General features: G+C 44.3%; 1 protein-coding gene across 4 annotated transcripts in view; it reads left to right on the forward strand.

Annotated features, from left to right (window-relative positions):
* Nucleotides 1-20,127, forward strand: part of NSD3 (nuclear receptor binding SET domain protein 3) — a 121,988-nt gene that overhangs the window by 79,919 nt on the left and 21,942 nt on the right. For 3 of the 4 annotated variants that reach the window (XM_077262248.1, XM_077262246.1, XM_077262247.1), the window contains exons 8-14: nucleotides 8,087-8,132; nucleotides 8,354-8,484; nucleotides 10,223-10,342; nucleotides 10,652-10,778; nucleotides 10,915-11,112; nucleotides 12,214-12,387; nucleotides 18,128-18,271. In XM_077262248.1, the coding sequence (XP_077118363.1) occupies nucleotides 8,087-8,132; nucleotides 8,354-8,484; nucleotides 10,223-10,342; nucleotides 10,652-10,778; nucleotides 10,915-11,112; nucleotides 12,214-12,387; nucleotides 18,128-18,271 (940 nt within the window). The remainder of the gene's footprint in view (nucleotides 1-8,086; nucleotides 8,133-8,353; nucleotides 8,485-10,222; nucleotides 10,343-10,651; nucleotides 10,779-10,914; nucleotides 11,113-12,213; nucleotides 12,388-18,127; nucleotides 18,272-20,127) is intronic. The other variant, XM_077262249.1, reaches the window with a different exon arrangement.

The following is a 20,127-nucleotide window of genomic DNA, read 5'->3' on the forward strand; positions in this document are numbered from 1 at the left end:
GGGTTCCTCCTAATGCAGGACAATGCCAGACCTCATGTGGCTGGAGTGTGTCAGCAGTTCCTGCAAGATGAAAGCATTGAAGCTATGGACTGGCCCGTCCATTCCCCAGACCTGAATCCGATTGAGCACATCTGGGACATCATGTCTCGCACCATCCACCAATGTCGCACCACAGACTGTCCAGGAGTTGGTGGATTCTTTAGTCCAGGTCTGGGAGGAGATCCCTCAGGAGACCATCCGCCGCCTCATCAGGAGCATGCCCGCACATTGTAGGGAGGCCATACAGGCACATGGAGGCCACACATACTACTGAGCATTATTTCCTTGTCTTGAGGAAATTTCCACTGAAGTTGGATCAGCCTGAAATTTAATTTTGAGCATCATTCCAACTCCAGACCTCCGTGGGATATTAGTTGTGATTTACGTTGATAATTTTTAGGTTTTATTGTTCTCAACACATTCCACTATGTAATGAATAAAGATTTACAACTGGAATATTTCATTCAGTGATATCTAGGATGTGGGATTTTAGTGTCCCTTTATTTTTTGGAGCAGTGTGTGTGTGTATGTATATATATATATTATACATACATACATACATACATACATACATACATACATACATACATACATACATACAGGGTTGGACTGGCCCAGAGAACCAGAGAATCCTCTGGTGGGCCCTGGCTTCTCCTTCAGGAGAGTTTATAGTGCAAACCTTGCAGGTGCTATGGGGCTCATCATTGGGGAAGAAAGGTGGGCCCTCAGAATCAAATCCTCCGGTGGGCCCAATGTTCTTCAGTCTGATACTGTATATATATATATATCTATATTATATTTTATTATTATTTCCTTTTTCAATAGAATTTTCTTTTCATTAAAAATTCTGGTTTAAAAAGTGAATAAAATGAGTGAAAATTATATAATGTGTACCCAAATAATTGTGAAAAAGAATAAAATATATACACATATTATTGGTGTGTAAATTTATTCTGTGTGTGTGTATATAATATATATATATATATATATATATATATATATATATATATATATATATATATAGCTCTGGCCTCTGGCAAAAATTAAGAGAGATCACCACGTGAGCTTTGAGAAAGAACAAGCTATTGTTCGAAACGCGTAACCTGTTACTCATTATCATGTGAATTCATCCTACTGGACTTCATGTTTTAGGCCGGCCTCACACTAGCGAGTTTTACAGACGTATGAGCGCATAAACTACGTCCGTAAAATACGCATAACACACGGCCCAATGATTCCCTATGTCCCAGCTCCTATCAGCCGTATTTTACTGATCCGTAATATACGGTCTTGTACGGCCGTACAAAATCGCAGCATGCTGCGTTTGTCACCGTATTGCGCAAAAAAATCGCCAATGAAAGTCTATGGGGGCGAGAAAAATATGGATTACACACGGACCAGCAGTGTGACCTGCGAGAAATACGCACCGGTGTTAGAGAGATTAACCCTTTATTTTAGCAGCTACAGCGCCAAAATTTTGCACATACACACTACTAACATTAGTAGTGTGGAATATGCAAAAAAAAAGGGATATGAGATGGTTTACTGTATGTAAACCATGTCTCATATCCTGTCGGGTTTGGGAAGGAGAAATGAAAAGCCGGCAATTGAATTACCGGGTTTTCACATATCTCGCGCTGAATTAAATATAAATACAGAATATATATATATATATATATATATATATATATATATATATATATATATATATGTGTCTCAATGACATATATATATATATATATATATATATACTGTATATATGTTTTAACGAACATTTGAGCACATAAATCCATTAGATGTCGGTTTTGCAAGCCTGCGAGAAAATATCGCAGTACGGATGCCATACGGATTACATACGGAGGATGCCATGCGCAAAATACGCTGACACACCCTGACTACGGATGACATACGGACCACTATTTTGGGGACTTTTCTGCGTAATACGGCCGTAAAAAACGGACCGTATTTACATACGCTGAGTGTGAGGCCGGCCTAATTCACAATTTGGAATTTTTTTGGAAGCTGGATTTTCCTTTTTTTGTTGCACCACATCAAAACCCTGTCATGGAAAGTCCAATCTTCAGACCTGAACCCCGTTGGAAACCTCTGGAATGTAATCAAGAGGATGATGGATAGTCACAAGCTATCAAATAAAGAAGAACTGCTTACATTTCTGAGCCAGAAGCAGTGTGAAAGACTGGTGGAAAGCATGCCAAATATTGAGACCACTGCAAAATGTTCATTTTGTCTGATTTTTCTCTTCATAGGTATATTTTTGAGTAAAATGTAAATTGTTAATTTATTCTATAAACTACTGACAACATGTCTCTGAAGTTCCAAGCAATAAATTTTGTATTTATTTTCTGACAAAGAAAAATGGTCAAAATTAAAAAAAAACCCAGTGCTTTCAGACCTCAAATAATGCCAAGAAAACAAGTTCAAAATCACTTAGAAACAACAATACTAATGTTTTACCTCAGAAAGAGTTCAGAAATCAATATTTTGTGGAATAACCATGATTTTCAATCACAGCTTTCATGCATCTTGGCATGCTTTCCACCAGTCTTTCACACTGCTTCTGGTGCAATAATGTAAGCAGTTCCTCTTAGTTTGATGGCTTGTGACTATCCATCATCCTCTTGATTACATTCCAGAGGTTTCCAGTGGGGTTCAGGTCTGGAGATTGGGCTGCCCATGACAGGGCTTGGATGCGGTGGTCTCTTAATTTTTGCCAGAGCTGTGTGTGTGTGTATGTATGTATGTATGTATGTATATATATATATATATATATATATATATATATATATATATATATATATATATATATATATATATATATAATATCTTATAGACGTACGTATATGACAAGTGACATTTTTCTCTGATTTTCCTAAATGGTCGGTGCAATTGACAGTCTACTAAAATTCATCACCTGTTAGAGTTGACATCGAATTTTATTGAATAAACCTCCCAATGATAACAGTATAATCTCCAAAATGAATAAAAACGCAAAATGCACTGTTCCAAATTATTAGGCACAGTAGAATTTCTAAACATTTGATCTGTTTTAAAGAACTGAAAATGCTCATTTGTGGAATTTGCAGCATTAGGAGGTCACATTCACTGACCAAAAAGCTATTTAACTCCAAAACATCCGAACAGGCCAAGTTACATGTTAACACAGGAACCCTTCTTTGATATCACTTTCACAATTCTTGCATCCATTGAACTTGTGAGTGTTTGGAGAGTTTCTGCTTGTATTTCTTTGCATAAAGTTAGAATAGCCTCCCAGAGCTGCTGTTTTGATGTGAAAGGCCTCCCACCCTCATAAATCTTTTGCTTGATGATACTCCAAAGGTTCTCTATAGGGTTGAGGTCAGGGGAAGATGGTGGCCACACCATGAGTTTATCTCATATTATGCCCATAGCAGCCAATGACTCAGAGGTATTCTTTGCAGCATGAGATGGTGCATTGTCATGCATGAAGAATAAGATGATTTTGCTCCTGAAGGCACGTTTCTGCTTTTTATACCATGGAAGAAAGTTGTCAGTCAGAAACTCTATATAGTTTGCAGAGGTCATTATCACACCTTCAGGAACCTTATAGGGCCCTACCAGCTGTTTCCCCATGATTCTGGCCCAAAAAATGACTCCTTCACCTCCTTGCTGACGTTGCAGCCTTGTTGGGACATGGTGGCCATCCATCAACCATCCACTACTCCATCCATTTGGACCATCCAGGGTTGCTCGACACACATCATTAAACAAGACTGTTTGAAAATTAGTCTTCATGTATGTCTGGGCCCACTGCAACCGTTTCTGCTTGTGAAGACTGTTTAGGGGTGGCCGAATAGTAGGTTTATGCACCACAGCACCACAGGTTTATGCACACACCTTGAGGTTCGAGGGACTCCGGAGGCACCAGCAGCTTCGAATAACTGTTTGCTGCTTTGTAATGGTAATTTGGCAGCTGCTCTCTTAATCCAATGAATTTGGCAGAAACCTTCCTCATTATGCCTTTATCTGCATGAACTCTGTCTGTGCTCTGTTTCTGTCACAAATCTCTTCACAGTATGATGATCACTCTTGAGTTTTCGTGAAATATCTAATGTTTTCATACCTTGTCCAAGTCATTGCACTATTTAATGCTTTTCAGCAGCAGAGAGATCCTTTTTACTTCCCATATTGCTTGAAAACTGTGGCCTGCTTAATAATGTGGAACATAATTTTTAAGTAGTTTTACTTTAATTAGAATCACCTGGAAAACTAATTATCACATGTGTTTAAGATTGATTTCAGTGATCCATTGAGCCTTGAGACACAATACCAACCACGAGTTTATTTGAATAACAAAACAATTAAATCTTTATGACACTTAAATCCAATTTGCATAATAATTTGGAACACAGAGTAAGAGATGCGTGTGTATATCATAGAATGATAGAGTTGGAAGGGACCTCCTTGGTCATCTGGACCAACCCCCTGCTCAAAGCAGGATTCACTAAATCATCCCAGACAGGTGTATGTCCAGCCTCTGTTTGAAAACTTCCATGGAAGGAGAACTCGCCACCTCTCGTGGCAGCCTGTTCCACTCATTGATCACCCTCACTGTCAAAAAGTTTTTTCTAATATCTAATCTGTGTCTCCTCCCATTCAGTTTCATCCCATTGCTTCTAGTCTTTCCTTGTGCAAATAAAAAAGATGATCCTTCTGCAATGTGACAGCCCTTGAGATATTTGTAGACAGCTATTAAGTCTCCTCTCAGTCTTCTTTTCTGCAAGCTAAACATTCCCAAATCCTGTAAACGTTCCTCATAGGACATGGTTTGCAGACCGGTCACCATTCTGGTCGCTCTTCTCTGAACTTGCTCCAGTTTGTTGATGTCTTTTTTAAAATGTGGTGCCCAAAACTGGACACAGTATTCCAGATGAGGTCTGACCAAAGAGGATAAAGGGCAATAATGACTTCACGTGATCTAGACTGTATGCTTCTGTTAATACATCCCAGAATTGTATTTGCCCTTTTGCTGCTGCATCACACTGTTGACTCATGTTCAGTCTGTGATCTATTCGTATACACAAGTCTTTTTCACATGTGCTGTTGCTTAGCCCTATGCCTCCCATTCTGTAAATGCTTTTTTCATTTTTATTGCCCAGATGTAGTACTTTTCAGTTTTCCCTGTTAAAAACCATTCTGTTAGTTGCTGCCCACTGCTCCAGTTTATTTATATCTTTTTGAATACTCTCTCTTCTCTACTATTAGCTATCCCTCCTAGCTTTGTGTCATCAGCAAATTTAATCAGTGTACCCTCAATTCCTTCATCTTAATCATTGATAAAGATGTTGAACAATACAGGGCCCAGGACAGTACCCTGTGGTACCCCACTTGAGACATTCTTCCAACTGGATGTGCAGCAATCCACCTAACAGTTGCCTTGTCCATTCCATACTTAGTCATTTTTTTCAATAAGGATTGTGTGAGATACTTTGTCAAATGCTTTGCTGAAGGCAAGATATACTATATCTACAGCATTTCCCTGATCCACCCAGTCAGTGATTCTGTCCATAGAAGGAAATTAAGTTAGTCTGACATGACTTATTAGTTACAAACCCATGCTGACTCTGGTTAATCACTTCATTCTTACCCAGGTACTTACATACATGTTGTTTAATAATTTGTTCAAAGATCTTTCCTGGTATAGAAGTCAGACTCACCGGCCTATAGTTCCCTGGGTCCACCTTCTTCCCCTTTTTGAAGATAGGAACAACATTTGCTCTTCTCCAATCTTCTGGGACTTCTCCTGTTCTCCAAGAATTTTCAAAGATTATGGAGAGTGGTTCAAAAATTTCTTCTGCTATCTCCTTCAGTACTCTGGGGTGTAATTCATCTGGACCCGGAGACTTGAATTTATTTATGTTAGCTAAGTGTTTCCTCACTATCTTTCTGTTTATCAATGTCCTGGATTCTTCTATTCTTTTAATAGGACAGTGAAGATCAGTTGATGTTACATTTCCTTTCTGAGAGAAAACAGATGCAAAATAGGAATTTAAAAGTTCGGCCTTCTCAACATCCTTTCTTACCATTTCATCATTTTCATCCTGTACAAATCCTATAGCATCTTTGACTTTTCTTTTACTTTTGACATATGCCCTAAATCCTTTTTTATTGCTTTTGACGTCTCTTGCAAGCCTTAATTCATTGTCAGCTTTAGATAATCTGATTCGTGCCCTGCAGGTTCTGCAGACAGCATTATATTCATCTTTAGATATGCCTCCCTCATTCCATTCGTATGTATATGTATATATATATATATATATATATATATATATATATATATATATATATATATATATATAAAATCTCAACATTGAAATTATAACACCAAGAAGAAAAAGTCATGGAATTATGGAAATCACAGGATGTTTAGATATGCTACTGATCTGCAAATGATGACAAAATGGAAAGAAAATTTTGATAACATCACAATTTATTCAGTGTGGAGTATGAGCTCCACACGACGAAATCCCCGCACTTACAGCCTCGGCTGCCATCAATGAGGTTATTAATGGTTGTCTGAGGAATGTTTTGCTGCACTGAATGCTCTTGGGCAAATCGTCAAGATATGCTGCTGGCAGCTTCCTTTGCAAATACCGACCAATGATGTCCCAGATGTGCTTGAGTTGGGCCTCTCTGACCTTTCCCGGTGCCTGCACACTGCAGTACTTTGCTCTGCCCTCAACAGGGCAGACAAAGTACGCCTGCGCCGGAGCCGCAGCGTGAAGACAAGAAGAGGACATCATCGTAAGAAGATGGGAGGCCCCGGACCGGACCGCGACGCCCATCAGACCGGACCGCAGCGGGACCGCCCCTGGGTGAGTATAATCTAACCTCTTTTTCTCATCTTTCAGGATACATCGGGGGCTTATCTACAGCATTACAGAATGCTGTAGATAAGCCCCTGATGACGGTGGGCTTAGCTCACCTTCCATTTTGGGGGTGACAGGTTCCCTTTAAGTCTAATACATTTTCAAAACCCAATCCATACACTGCAGGGAAAAAAACGCATAGGAATACGCCGAGTATGTGGTGTGTCCAGATCTGAAGCGTTGCCACATGGTGCTGCCGGATTACTTTTTTCCATTAGTAAAGATATCTTTTTATTATTGTTATTGTCTTATTGCAAATAAAATGAAGAATAAAGCAACGTTCCAATAGATCTTGATTAAAAATTTCTTGCCATTTTGTTTCTGCCACTCCTATGAAGAATAGTGTGTAGTCTGATCCTCTATCTGTCCCCTTATTTATGGCTATCCTACCAATTGTACGTTAGCATAAAGTAAATGTATATACAGAAATTGTTTGCTGTCTTATACCGTGGAGACACATAGGGCTGCATAGGAGTTACGGAAATAAACCATAATTAGTTAAAAGCAATCTATCAGCAGTTTTTTTCGATTGTAATGTTGGGGCAGAGACCCTGATTCCGGGGATGTGTCACTTACTGGGCTGCTTGGTGTAATTTTTGATAAAAATCCCTGTTTTCTCTGCTGCAGATCTAACAGAGCTCTAATGCTGAGCTGTGTCCAACTCCGCCCACATCACTGATTGGCAGAGTCCTGTGTATACTGTCAGCAATAGCAAGCTGCCAATCAGTGGTGGGGGCGGGGTTATGCAGAGTAACTGGGCTTCTTCACATGCGACACCTAGCCCGGCAATGATAATCTCCTCCTGATAAAACACTGATTGTATTGAAACAGCACACAGCCTAATAAGTGACACATTCCTAGAATCGGGGTCTCTGTCCCTACATTCTGCTACTCTCACATGCTGCTGATAGATTCCCTTTAAAACCTGTTGCAAAGTTACAAGATTTCATTATTGTATTTCTATTGGGGCATTAAGAGGAATTTGTTTGGAAAGATGGATCCAGGGGGAAATGCAGCTGCAGGTGACCTCTCTTTCCCGGAGAGGAGCAATCTGATCGTTTCGGAGATGGATCGAGACCCCTCCATGTTTCCAATGATTATTTTCTGGTCTACTCCTACAGGTCGATGTCACGCCATTAACAGCGGTGCAGACGGGATTGCAGAAGGGTGAGTGTTTTTGGTAAAATAGTATTCACTGAAAATCTCACATTTTCCAATTCTCCATATTCCTTCGAACATATTGTTTGTTTGACATGTACATTACAAGCCAAGTATTGGCTGCAGTAACTCCATAACGTAACTTCCCAAACATCTGCATTCGTTCTCATTGAAACTAATGGACGCTGCCACATGGGGCGTTAGTGAATCCTGACCCTCCTCGTTTCCAGGGGCCAGTGAGATCTCAGACGCATGCAAGCCCTTGAAGAAGAGAAGCCGGGCCTCTACCGACGTGGAACTTGCCAACTCCTCCTACCGGGACGCCTCTGACTCTGACTCGCGGGGCCTCAATGATGCTCAGGTGGGATCGGCATGCAACGTCTTAAGTTATAAAATGGTTAATGGTTGAAAGTTAAATATATGTAGGCAAGTCATGATGACTTGGAGGTGGTGCAGAGCACAGACGGTCTCCGGAGAATGAATGCTCCCGGGTCTGTCAGCTCTGAACATATGAGATGATGCGGTCTGTGACTCCTGGGTATAAGGAGCTATGGAGCGTGTCACACACTGAGAGGGAGTAATCCACGTCCTCTGTTCTTATGGCATCCTACTTCCCACCCTGCCTTCACTTCTCTTCATTCTTTTCCGCCTGAACTTCCTCTCTCGATTCCTCTTTTCTTTACATCCTTTCCCCTTCCTTTTTTTTTTCGGCTTTGCTTCTTCCTCCATCTTTTCATTACTTCACACCTTTTGGCCTGCACTTCCACCCACACTCAGCTTGCGCTGGTACCTACTCTCGGCCTGCACTGGCATCCACACTCGGCCTGTGCTCGGCCCGCGCACTGGCACCCACGCTCGGCCCGCGCTGGCACCCACACTCGGCCTTTCGCTCGCACATATGCCCGGCCTTTCGCTCACACCCGCCCTCTGCCTTTCACTCGTACTCGGCCTTTTGCTCGCGCCCACGCTCGGCCTTTCGCTCGCGCCCACGCTCAGCCTTTCGCTCACACCTGCCCTCGGCCTTTCGCTCGCGCCCACGCTCAGCCTTTCGCTCACACCCGCCCTCGGCCTTTCGCTTGCACTCGGCCTTTCGGTCGCGCCCGCCCTCGGCCTTTCGCTCGCACCCACCCTTGGCCTTTCGCTCGCGCCCACCCTTGGCCTTTCGCTCGCGCCCACCCTCGGCCTTTCGCTCGCGCCCACCCTCGGCCTTTCGCTCGCGCCCGCCTTCGGCCTTTCGCTCGCACTCGGCCTTTCGCTCGCGCCCACCCTCAGCCTTTCGCTCGCGCCCGCCCTCGGCCTTTCGCTCGCACTCAGCCTTTCGCTCGCGCCCACCCTCAGCCTTTCGCTCGCGCCCGCCCTCGGCCTTTCGCTCGCACTCAGCCTTTCGCTCGCACCCACCCTCGGCCTTTCGCTCGCGCCCACCCTCTGCCTTTCGCTCGCACCCACCCTCGGCCTTTCGCTCGCGCCCACCCTCGGCCTTTCGCTCGCGCCCACCCTCGGCCTTTCGCTCGCGCCCACCCTCGGCCTTTCGCTCGCACTTGGCCTTTCGCTCGCACCCACCCTTGGCCTTTCACTCACACTCGACCTTTCGCTCACACTTTGCACTTAGCCTTTCGCTCGCACCCACCCTCGGCCTTTCGCTCACACTCGGCCATTGTCGCTCGCACCCGTCCTTGGCCTTTCGTTCGCAACCGCCCTCGGCCTTTAGCTCGCACCCGCCCTCAGCCTTTCGCTCGCACCCATCCTCGGCCTTCGCTCGCACTCGGCCTTTCGCTCACACCCGCCCTCGGCTTTTCGCTCGCACCTACCCTCGGCCTTTCGCTCGCACTCGGCCTTTCGCTCACACCTGCCCTCGGCCTTTCACTCGCACCCGCTCTCGGCCTTTCGCTCGGCCTGTGCTTCCACCCACACTCTGCTTGCGCTTCCTTCCTTACTTCATTCCTCATTCTAATTTTGCTTTTATTTTTTCCTTGCCTCTTTATTTTTTTATATTATTTTTGTCTAGTAACATTATTAAACGTGTGGGTAAATATATTTGCATTTTTCCCATTTTATTTTACTTGTCGTGCATAACCTGTCGTACTTGATTTCGGCTACAGATTAGCTTTGAGAAGCAAGTGGACAGTCCGTCAGCTGCGGGTGATGCCGATGCCTCTGACGTCCAGTCTGTGGACTCCTCTGTTTCTCGGCGGTCCGGAAAGCGAGACACCGTGTGTCAGGTGTGTGCGCAATGAAAGGTTTTTCCCATTGCCCTATCCCTAAGACCTAACATCACCTAATCATTGGTGCTGGTCCGACGTCGGATACCTCCTCACCAGTGCTGAAAATGAAGGAATTGCGGAGATGGTTTAGTAGTGTGTTCCTTCGCTGTCGTAGTAGATGACCGGGTGATGGCCCCTCTTATGGCCAGTGGGAGTCCGGTCACAGACATGGCTCAGGAATAACCTTTAGTACTGGCTGGATCATATACACATGTAAGAATCAGTTCCAATACTAATTTAACATTTTTCTGAAACTTTTCCTTTTAGATCTGTGAAAATTTTGGGGAGTCTTTGGTGTCCTGCAATGGAGATTGCTCTCGGCTTTTCCACCTTGAATGTCTTGGCATGGATTCTCTTCCAGAAGGAAAATTTATCTGCATGGAGTGCAAAACTGGTGCGTATGTGAAGACTTATGTCATCGTGCGGCAAGGTGTTCTGTATAGTAGGGATCAGTGTGTGGTTTTTTCATCTGTACAGTGCAGATACTATTTTTACTGTGATCGGATATGACTTTTTATGCTTTCTGACAGGTCTCCACACCTGCTTCTCCTGCAAAATTCCCAGCACCAGCGTCAAGCGCTGCTGTGTTTCTTCCTGCGGCAAGTTTTACCACGAAGCCTGTGCGCGGCAGTATGCGGCAACAGTCTTAGATTCCAGGGGTCTCCGGTGCCCCCACCACTGCTGTAGCTCCTGCACAACTGAGAAAGACCTGTACAGAGCTTGCAAAGGTGACCTAGAAATATATGGCGGTTGCATGCAAGAAGTGGGAGCTGAAGGTTTCTGTAAAGTTTTGCAGTGGTAGCGCCGCCACTTTCCCATTAAACTCCTTGGAAAATGGTTCATCAATCCTTTGTTCTCCAGATGGTTGCAAACTCCCACTTTTAGGACCCTTGTGATAGATTTATGGTATCTCTGGTTGTACGATAAATGGATAAAAAATATATATATATATTTTTTTCTTTTTTTTCATGGTTGTACAAAATTATTATGCTGTCACTTCTTCACCAACCATTCTGCACATAACTAATCCTTCTCCCATCTGAGAAGTGGGTGCAGTTATATTCAGTCTGGTCAATGCTCTGTGAGCTCAACAGCAGAGAGATGAATGTTTAGCTCACAGAGCATTGCCTACACTGGATACAGATGTATCTGCCGAGAGCAGAACTCGCTCTGTACAGCTTTACTGTATAAATCTACATGCACGGTTCTATAACTTTGCAAAAACTTTTAAGCTGCTCTTCTGTAGTTTTGAAGGCATTAAAGGGATTTGCTGTTTTATAGAAATATATCTTAAAGGGGTTGTCCTCTACTAGGACTGAAGTCATTCCTCTTTTGTAGTAATCCGATGTGCCAGCCATGAGAAATCAAGCTACATGCAAGTTAGCCTGGAAGTGAATTTGGGGTGTGTCAATGCATTAGAGAACATTACCTCGCCCCCATTGCACTGTCAGGCTGATTTGCATATAGGTTCAAAGCTCCGATTTCTCAGCGCCGGCCACATCGGGTTCCTACAAGACAGGAATCCCTTTTCTTGTTTTACTAGGACCTATACAGACTTACCGCTAGTTTCAGGAGTAAAATCGTCCATTTAAGAAGTGAGGAATGGAAACACAAGGTATATTAGAAAGTTGTAGAACTTTTCATAAACCGCATGATGAAGCTTTATGTATATAAAACTTAAAAAGAATATCCCGTAACTCCTCCAAAACTATAAAAATGCAGCTTAAAGCAAAAGTCCCAGAACAATAATGTAGATTTACCCTGGGCGTAGAGGCGGTATAGTGCTGTTTTCTATGTCACGTAGCACATCGTCTGCTTCTCTTTTGCAGGACGCATATTACGCTGTGTGCGATGCCCCGTGGCGTACCACAAGGGGGACAGCTGTATGGCTGCCGGCAGCCTTAGCCTGTCTTCAGGCCTCATGATTTGCAGCAACCATTCCAAACGCAGCGGCCATTCGTCCTGCGCTGTCAACGTCAGCTTCTGCTTTGTATGCGCGCGAGGTAAGCAATGTGACACGTGCAGTCATGATCGGCGCTAACGTTTAGGGGATTAGTGAGTGTGATCTCATAGCGCAGGATCCATCTATCATTCGGGAGCTAATGTGTGCCCATTCATTCAAGTGTTGTCCGCTTACACTTCCAACTTGCTAGGAAAAAAAGAGGAGAAATGAAACCTTTAAAGGGACTATGTCAGCACAGAATGACTGTTCAAACCAAGCTCAGGTGCTTGGTGCACCCTTGGTGTGGCCAAACATTTAAGCACACCTTCCCACCTAATTATATTCCCTCTATCGCCGCCACTCTATTTTGATTGACAGCTCTTTCTTTATAGAGCAGGAAAGGTGGAAGAGATAGATGGGGAAAACAAGTAGGTGGGAAGGTGCACTGAACTGTTTGGCCACCCCAAGGGTGCACCGAGCACCCAGAGTGTTAGGTTAGCCTTAAAGTGGTTATCCAGCGTCTCTCACTGCCTGATCGAAAGTGGAAAGGCGCTGCTGTTGTTGTGTCGACGGTCGCCTGCTTGGGTGCAGGTATCGCATCCCGGCGCTGGATAACCTCTTTAAACATCCAGCTCTGCTAATGTGACCACAGGAGGGCAAATTGAGAAATCCCAAAAATAAATTGAACCTGCCCTTTTACCTTTTTACCTGCCCTTTTATTTTGTAAATCTGAGCTTTTCGCCAGTTCTGCGTTTTCTGGGGGTTGTAGTGTCACATAGCATGGGTCAGTTGTAGGTCCTCTTAACCACTAGGGTGGGCCGCCTTAAGTGTGGGGTATCTATCATTTAGGACTGAGGGATCTTGTATACATCTGTTCCTGTATGCTCCCTGTGCATGTAATGTATGACCTGATGACAGATGATCATGAAGCGTTTCATGTGTTGCTATGTATCCAGCCCTATTATTGGTTAATGTTAGATTACTATAGACCCTGACCAGATGAAGCCTGTAGAGTCTTTTATTCTTTATTCACATTTCTTCTTTTCTTTTGTTACTTTTTCATCTGTAGTTAAGTTTTTTTCTGTTTTTTTTTATTTTATTTTATTTTGTTTTCATTTACCAACCCATCGTTCATAACCGGCTTTACTAACAGCAATTACACTTGGTAACTATAAGATCGCATCTTACCATGGGACCCAATTCTCGGGCCGATTTTTGGCCATAGGAAGAAACGTTCACTAAAAGAAAATTTACTAAAACATCCCAATAAACTGCAAAAAGAGTTTCCTCGTCTCCAGTAAAAGAGCCTGAACTTTTCTACACATACAGTATCAGTCGTGTAATAGGTTGTCCCTATATATTATGCAGTAGCGGGTTACAGTTGCTTGTAAGGGCTTAAAGGGGGATCTGACCGTTATGAGAAAAATATAAAAAGTGACACTAGATGACATTATAAGACTTTTGATAAATATATGTCATTAGTAAATCTGAAGATTTCCCTCATAATTACAGGGACACAATTTTTGCTTTCACTTTGAGAGTAGGCACAAAATCTAGTGAGATCCTTTTTTCTGGGAGATACCAATTGTGAAGGGGGGAAGCTAATTCTAAACTTCTTATGAATGGTAAATGGAGCATTGTGCTAAGATTTGCCAGGATTTGGCCGTTTTTGCCATTTTCTATACTTCTGGTTCATAGAATATAATGGGAGACTCGATTTACTTAATTTACGCATAAAGTCACAAAAAGCAAATTCTCTAATGCATCCCAACAAGCAGTGAATTAGCGATACGCAAATCAGGTGACATTTTTTTCCCTCCCTTTCAGCCAGGAGCTTTAACTTTACTTCATACTGACTATAGTTATTTTTTTACCCATTTAATAAATTGCCCCTGGGTATTATGCAGTTTAGATAAATGAGGGGCATACACCTGCTAGTAAAGAGGAGGTAATCTGCAGGAAGAGGATATGGCTACTTGTAAGGGATTAATCTACAGAAAGAGGACATATCTACTTGTAAGGGATTAGTCTGCAGGAAGAGGACATGGCTACTTGTGAGGGATAAATCTGCAGGTAGAGGACATGGCTACTTGTGAGGGATAAATCTGCAGGAAGAGGACATGGTTACTTGTAAGGGATTAATCTGCAGGAAGAGGACATGGTTACTTGTAAAGGATTAATCTGCAGGAAGAGGACATGGTTACTTGTAAGGGATTCATCTGCAGGAAGAGGACAAAGCTACTTGTAAGGGATTAATTTGCAGGAAGAGGACATAGCTGCTAGTAAAGGGTTAATCTGCAAGAAGAGGACATAGCTGCTTTTAAAAGGTTAATCTGCAGGAAGAAGACATAGTTGCTTATAAAGGGTTAATCTGCAGGAAGAGGACATGGCTGCTTTTAAAGGGTTAATCTGGTGGAAGAACACATAGCTATTTGTAACGTATTACTATACAGGAAGGGGACATAACAATATGTCAAAGGTTGATCTACTACAGGAAGATTGCAGCTGCTTTTCTGAGTCAGGGTTAATCTGAGTCTAACTACATTCTCTACACACTGAGGAGACTGCTGTGACAGGGTTTACCTCAGTGGCTGTTTCTAGCCACCTCCGGCTCCTTCCTAATACACAGGAATCCATTTCACATGTTTTCTTCATACTGGATGCAATTATATAGCATAACAACACAGATCATGCGTGTTTTCCCCCACACAGTAGTATCTCCCAATTCAGTGGTAGGAAGCCTCTTACAGATTTCTCCCATCTCCTAGGTAAGGAGCCCAGTGCTTAGAAGTTCCCTGCTATAGAGCTTGTAAGTGCTGCACTTAAGTTGCCCGAAGCGCTGGATCCAGCCAGATTCGGTGCCCGTGTTCCCCCAATCCTGCAGAGGCAAAGCTATCTCTGCTTGCAGCTTCAGGGAGCGCTCAGTTAAGATCAGCGGCTCAGCCGAACTGTCAATCATCAGGTGTGCACCCTAGCAAGCAGTGGACTCCTCCTGGCAAGCAGATGAGCGGGGCACCGCATTGAGAATAACCCTTTAAGGACCAGTCACTGTATATATGACTGGCTGTCTTATTACTTACTGCCAATGTCTAGGTTTTTACCACTTCCGCCTCTATTATCACTTGTATCCACTCATGCGATTGTTGGGATGCCACTGTTAGTAGACAGCTTCTAGGCTTAACTAGACCCAGCACAGTACTAAAAAAATAAAATAAAAGTTTACTGATTATCATTTTTTAGTATTTGTGAGATAAGTAAAAAAAAATAAAATAAAAATTAATTTAAAAAAACTTCTACAGTCATGAAAAATGCCCACTCTCGCCAACCATTGTTATAACTACAGCCCTGATCCAGTTTCATATAAAATGTAATTAAGCAAAATGATTGGTTGTTGATGATGATGAAGAACAAAAAAAGTCCATTTTATGACATCACTATTCAAGTACCAGAGTAATTGAACTAGAATGGAGGAAATAATATTTCACGGTCATGGTTGCTCCCCCGTTAGCTCAGCCCGATTACATAGGGTGGTGTGAGGTCTCTTACGCCCGTAGTATTATAGCATTATACTTTATATAGGCAAGTAAGGAGTTGTCAAGTGTATCCGCTGTTCTCTTATTGTAATGGTAAATAACTTGGGTTATCCATCAGCATCTGCACAAGGCTCTCGATTACCACCTACAGTAATATCTATTGTACACGTCCTGTCATAGAAATGTCATAATTTCTGCCAATTGAAGGTTTGTGCAGGAGCGCACTGCTCCTCTGCCTTCCAGCTTCCTGCTTTCTGGAGGAGAGCGGTGCGCTCCTGATGACTGACAGCTTGCGAAAGCAGCATGACTGAGCCATTGGCCCGAGCTGTGTACACTCTTGGCAGAGGAAGCTTTGTCCCAGCAGCATCTGAGGAGCTCAGGGGTTCCTGTGATAAAGCCAGCTTCAGAGCAGCACTCACAAACTATAGCTTGTAAGCGCTGCACTCTCCTGGCCTCGGAGACGAGCCACCACTGATAGGTTACTAGCCTACTATTCAGTCTAAGCAACAATCAGTGAAGTATAGATTTAAAAATCTCTCCATTCTTGACACCGGAGAAGATTGTTTTAATTGAGTGTCTTGTTTTGTTACAAGCACTTTGCATTTTGTGCCCGTTAAGAAGAGGAGGAGAATTCTTTAACTTCTGCAAATCCATCATTAGAAGGGTTTTCCAGCCCCAAGAATGTTTTTTTTATTTCCACATTACTCTCCTTGCTAATCACTGCCGCTTTCGTGCCAACGATTCCCTGGTCTCGCACCAGTCTCTGTGCACTTGACTCCAGCAGTGACTTATCACCGCTACTTTCAGTGATTGGCTGCAGCGGTTACTTGTCCCTGAGTTGGGGACTGAGTGGTATAGAAATGGGAGAGGCAGGGAGGATGGGCGAGGAATTGTTTTCTTATTTTTTGAGCTCCCAACCCAAGTGTAATTAAGCTTTACTACTTTTAGAATAAAAAATAACACACATAAGAAACTTTGGTCGGTGGAGTTCCGGGTGATGAGACCCCTAATAATCGCCAAAATGTAGACGTGCTGAGCAGAGTGCTGTTCTCCATCTAGACTGGAGCACACTTTGTCTTTGGTCTTGGAGAAGAGCAGCTCTTGTCTGGTAGCTTCTACTTTTTTCATTTTGCATTCGGTGAGGATCTTCACACTTGGACTCCCACCGGTCAAAACCTCCGACACTTCTGCTACACCTTCATCCTCCCAAACGTTGATTCAAGCTGCAGCATAAAAACACTTGAGCCCCCTGAAGACCACCACACCCTTTTTTCCCTCTGATCATTAGATTATGACATGGGATAGAGGCCACTGACTGGGAAGAGAGTCCGCCAACGGCACCAATGTGCAGACGGATCTGGACAATACAAGAGTATCTTGGGCTTCTTTTGCACCCAAGCTTTGGTTCTTCTCATGCCATCCATTGAACTAACATATTCTCTTGATGGAGCTGAATAGACACTTTTATAAGGGAGTCAGAGAACAATAGTACGACCGGTGTGTTCTGAGACCCCTCTTTTGTCAGCTTATCTCTCTGAGAACAAAAGATTCGGCAGTCTGGAATCGGACATGCTGGATCCTCATCTCCCCCAATATCATCTGTCGGGAAAGAGTTAGGAGACCACAACACACGTTAAACTGTCGTCCGAACCTACCAATATCAGTTTGTCTGCTTATGGTGGCCTTAACCCTTTAGGATCATGGCTTTATGATCAGTGCCATTTTGACCTTTTTGACCTCTGCCACAATCACTAGTCCTGAGAATAACGGTGATGTAGCCGTGCATTCCCTTCTACGTTTTCCCTGCACAGCCACACCGTTGACCTTCATCAGCCCAAATAACCCGAATGGACCCGTGCAACCACTCACTGGATGCAAAGAAGGGGACCTCGCTGACCATCAAGGGAAGCATATCTCACTTGTCACTTTACAAGATGGAAAATAAATTAAAGGGATTCCTAAAAAAAACCTTTTCATTGGGCTGTATTGACCTGCAGGACCAGTCTCTGTCATCCCGAACGATCCTTGTATTAGCCGTTCCTCCCTGGTGTAATCTAGAGCCACGTGCTTTTGCTGATATCACCATTTTCTTCATATCATTCTTTTTTGAGTCATGTTTTCTTTCCATTTGCTCATTGTCTTTTTTTTGTTTGTTCCCCCCTTCCCTCTTGTTCCCCGAGCCTCCACCTCCCTTCCCTCACCCTGTGTTGATCCTTGTGGAATCATGGGTGCTTTCATTGACCGCATCTCTCTGTTTGTTTTGTATAGGGCTGATAGTTCAGGATTATACCCTGGTCAGTTCTATGTCCTTTAAGTCCCACTATCTACTGAATGACTCAAAGCGTGCAGAGTTGATGAAAATACCTATGATTCCTTCCTCCTCGCCAGCTTTCCTAAAGAAATCTGAGAAAGGTAACTGTAAAATAGCTTTTCCCCCTATTGAAATCCCTTATATCTGCATTTCATCTTTTTCTGATCTAAAGCCATTAAATCTCTATCCCTGCCTGGCACTTGGCTGCGCCCGCTCTGCCTTTCTGCTTTGCACGCCATGTGATGTTGTAATGAATGGCGTTTTTTACGTTTTGGGTGTGACTTGTTTTACTTTTTTTTTCTCTTTTCTTTTGTGTGAGTTTTAAACAGCTTTTAAGGGCTTAAAATAATTCTACCTCCTCCCGATCTATTAAGCGAGACTGATTTGTGTAAATCCTATTGTAACATCCACCCATCAAAATTTCCACATGGGTTTTAAATAATCGCTGGCAGGAGTGCAGGGCTACAGTTATTGAGGGTCTCAAGCTGAAGATTAGGGGTGCTGTGACCTCAAATGGAAGGATGGTGCGTTTCTAGGACTTCAGTATTGATGACCCACTTTTAGGATAGGCCATCGACATCTGATCATTTTACCAAGCACAGCATTGTACTTTTTGTAGTGACCGTACCTGTACCACAGCTGAGTTTAGACTGAGCTGGGAAAGCTGCAGTAGCAGGCACGGCCTCTAAAAAATGTACCGGAAAGGTCATCAGTATAAAAGTCCCAGAAAATCCCTTTACATTTGATACACATCATATGTTAACTTTTACCCTAAGAAAACTAAAATAGGAAAGGTGGGCAGGATGGATGGGAGGGGTGTGGATGGATAGGATGGGACAGGTGTGGACGGATAGGATGGGACAGGTGTGGACAGATAGCACGGGACAAGTGTGGACGGATAGGACGGGACAGGTGTGGACGGATAGGATGGGACAAGTGTGGACGGATAGGATGGGACGGATAGGACGGGACAGGTGTAGATGGATAGGATGCGACGGGTGTGGACGGATAGGACGGGACGGGTGTGGGCGGATAGGACGGGACGGGTGTGGGCGGATAGGACGGGACGGGTGTGGGCGGATAGGACGGGACGGGTGTGGGCGGATAGGACGGGACGGGTGTGGGCGGATAGGACGGGACGGGTGTGGGCGGATAGGACGGGACGGGTGTGGGCGGATAGGACGGGACGGGTGTGGGCGGATAGGACGGGACGGGTGTGGGCGGATAGGACGGGACGGGTGTGGGCGGATAAGACGGGACGGGTGTGGGCGGATAAGACGGGACGGGTGTGGGCGGATAAGACGGGACGGGTGTGGGCGGATAAGACGGGACGGGTGTGGGCGGATAAGACGGGACGGGTGTGGGCGGATAAGACGGGACGGGTGTGGGCGGATAAGACGGGACGGGTGTGGGCGGATAAGACGGGACGGGTGTGGGCGGATAAGACGGGACGGGTGTGGGCGGATAAGACGGGACGGGTGTGGGCGGATAAGACGGGACGGGTGTGGGCGGATAAGACGGGACGGGTGTGGGCGGATAAGACGGGACGGGTGTGGGCGGATAAGACGGGACGGGTGTGGGCGGATAAGACGGGACGGGTGTGGGCGGATAAGACGGGGCGGGTTGGTATACGGCAGGTGGGGACGAGTTGGGATACGACAGATGGGGAGAAGTTTGGGATACTATCGGTGGAGACGGGTTGGGATACGGCAGGTGGGGACGAGTTGGGATACGACAGGTGGGAACGGGTTGGGATACGGCAGGTGGGGACGAGTTGGGATACGAAAGATGGGGAGAGGTTTGGAATACGACACATGGGGAGAGGTTTGGGTTACAACTGGTGGGGATGGGTGTGTGATACAACTGATGAGGATGTGTTGGGATAATTTAGGTGTGGGTTGGGACAGATAGGATTGGCGAGATATAGAGGATAAGGAGGGACAGTATGACACATGGT

The sequence above is a fragment of the Ranitomeya variabilis genome, chromosome 5 (assembly GCF_051348905.1).
Source record: "Ranitomeya variabilis isolate aRanVar5 chromosome 5, aRanVar5.hap1, whole genome shotgun sequence".
NCBI classification, from domain to species: domain Eukaryota; kingdom Metazoa; phylum Chordata; class Amphibia; order Anura; family Dendrobatidae; genus Ranitomeya; species Ranitomeya variabilis.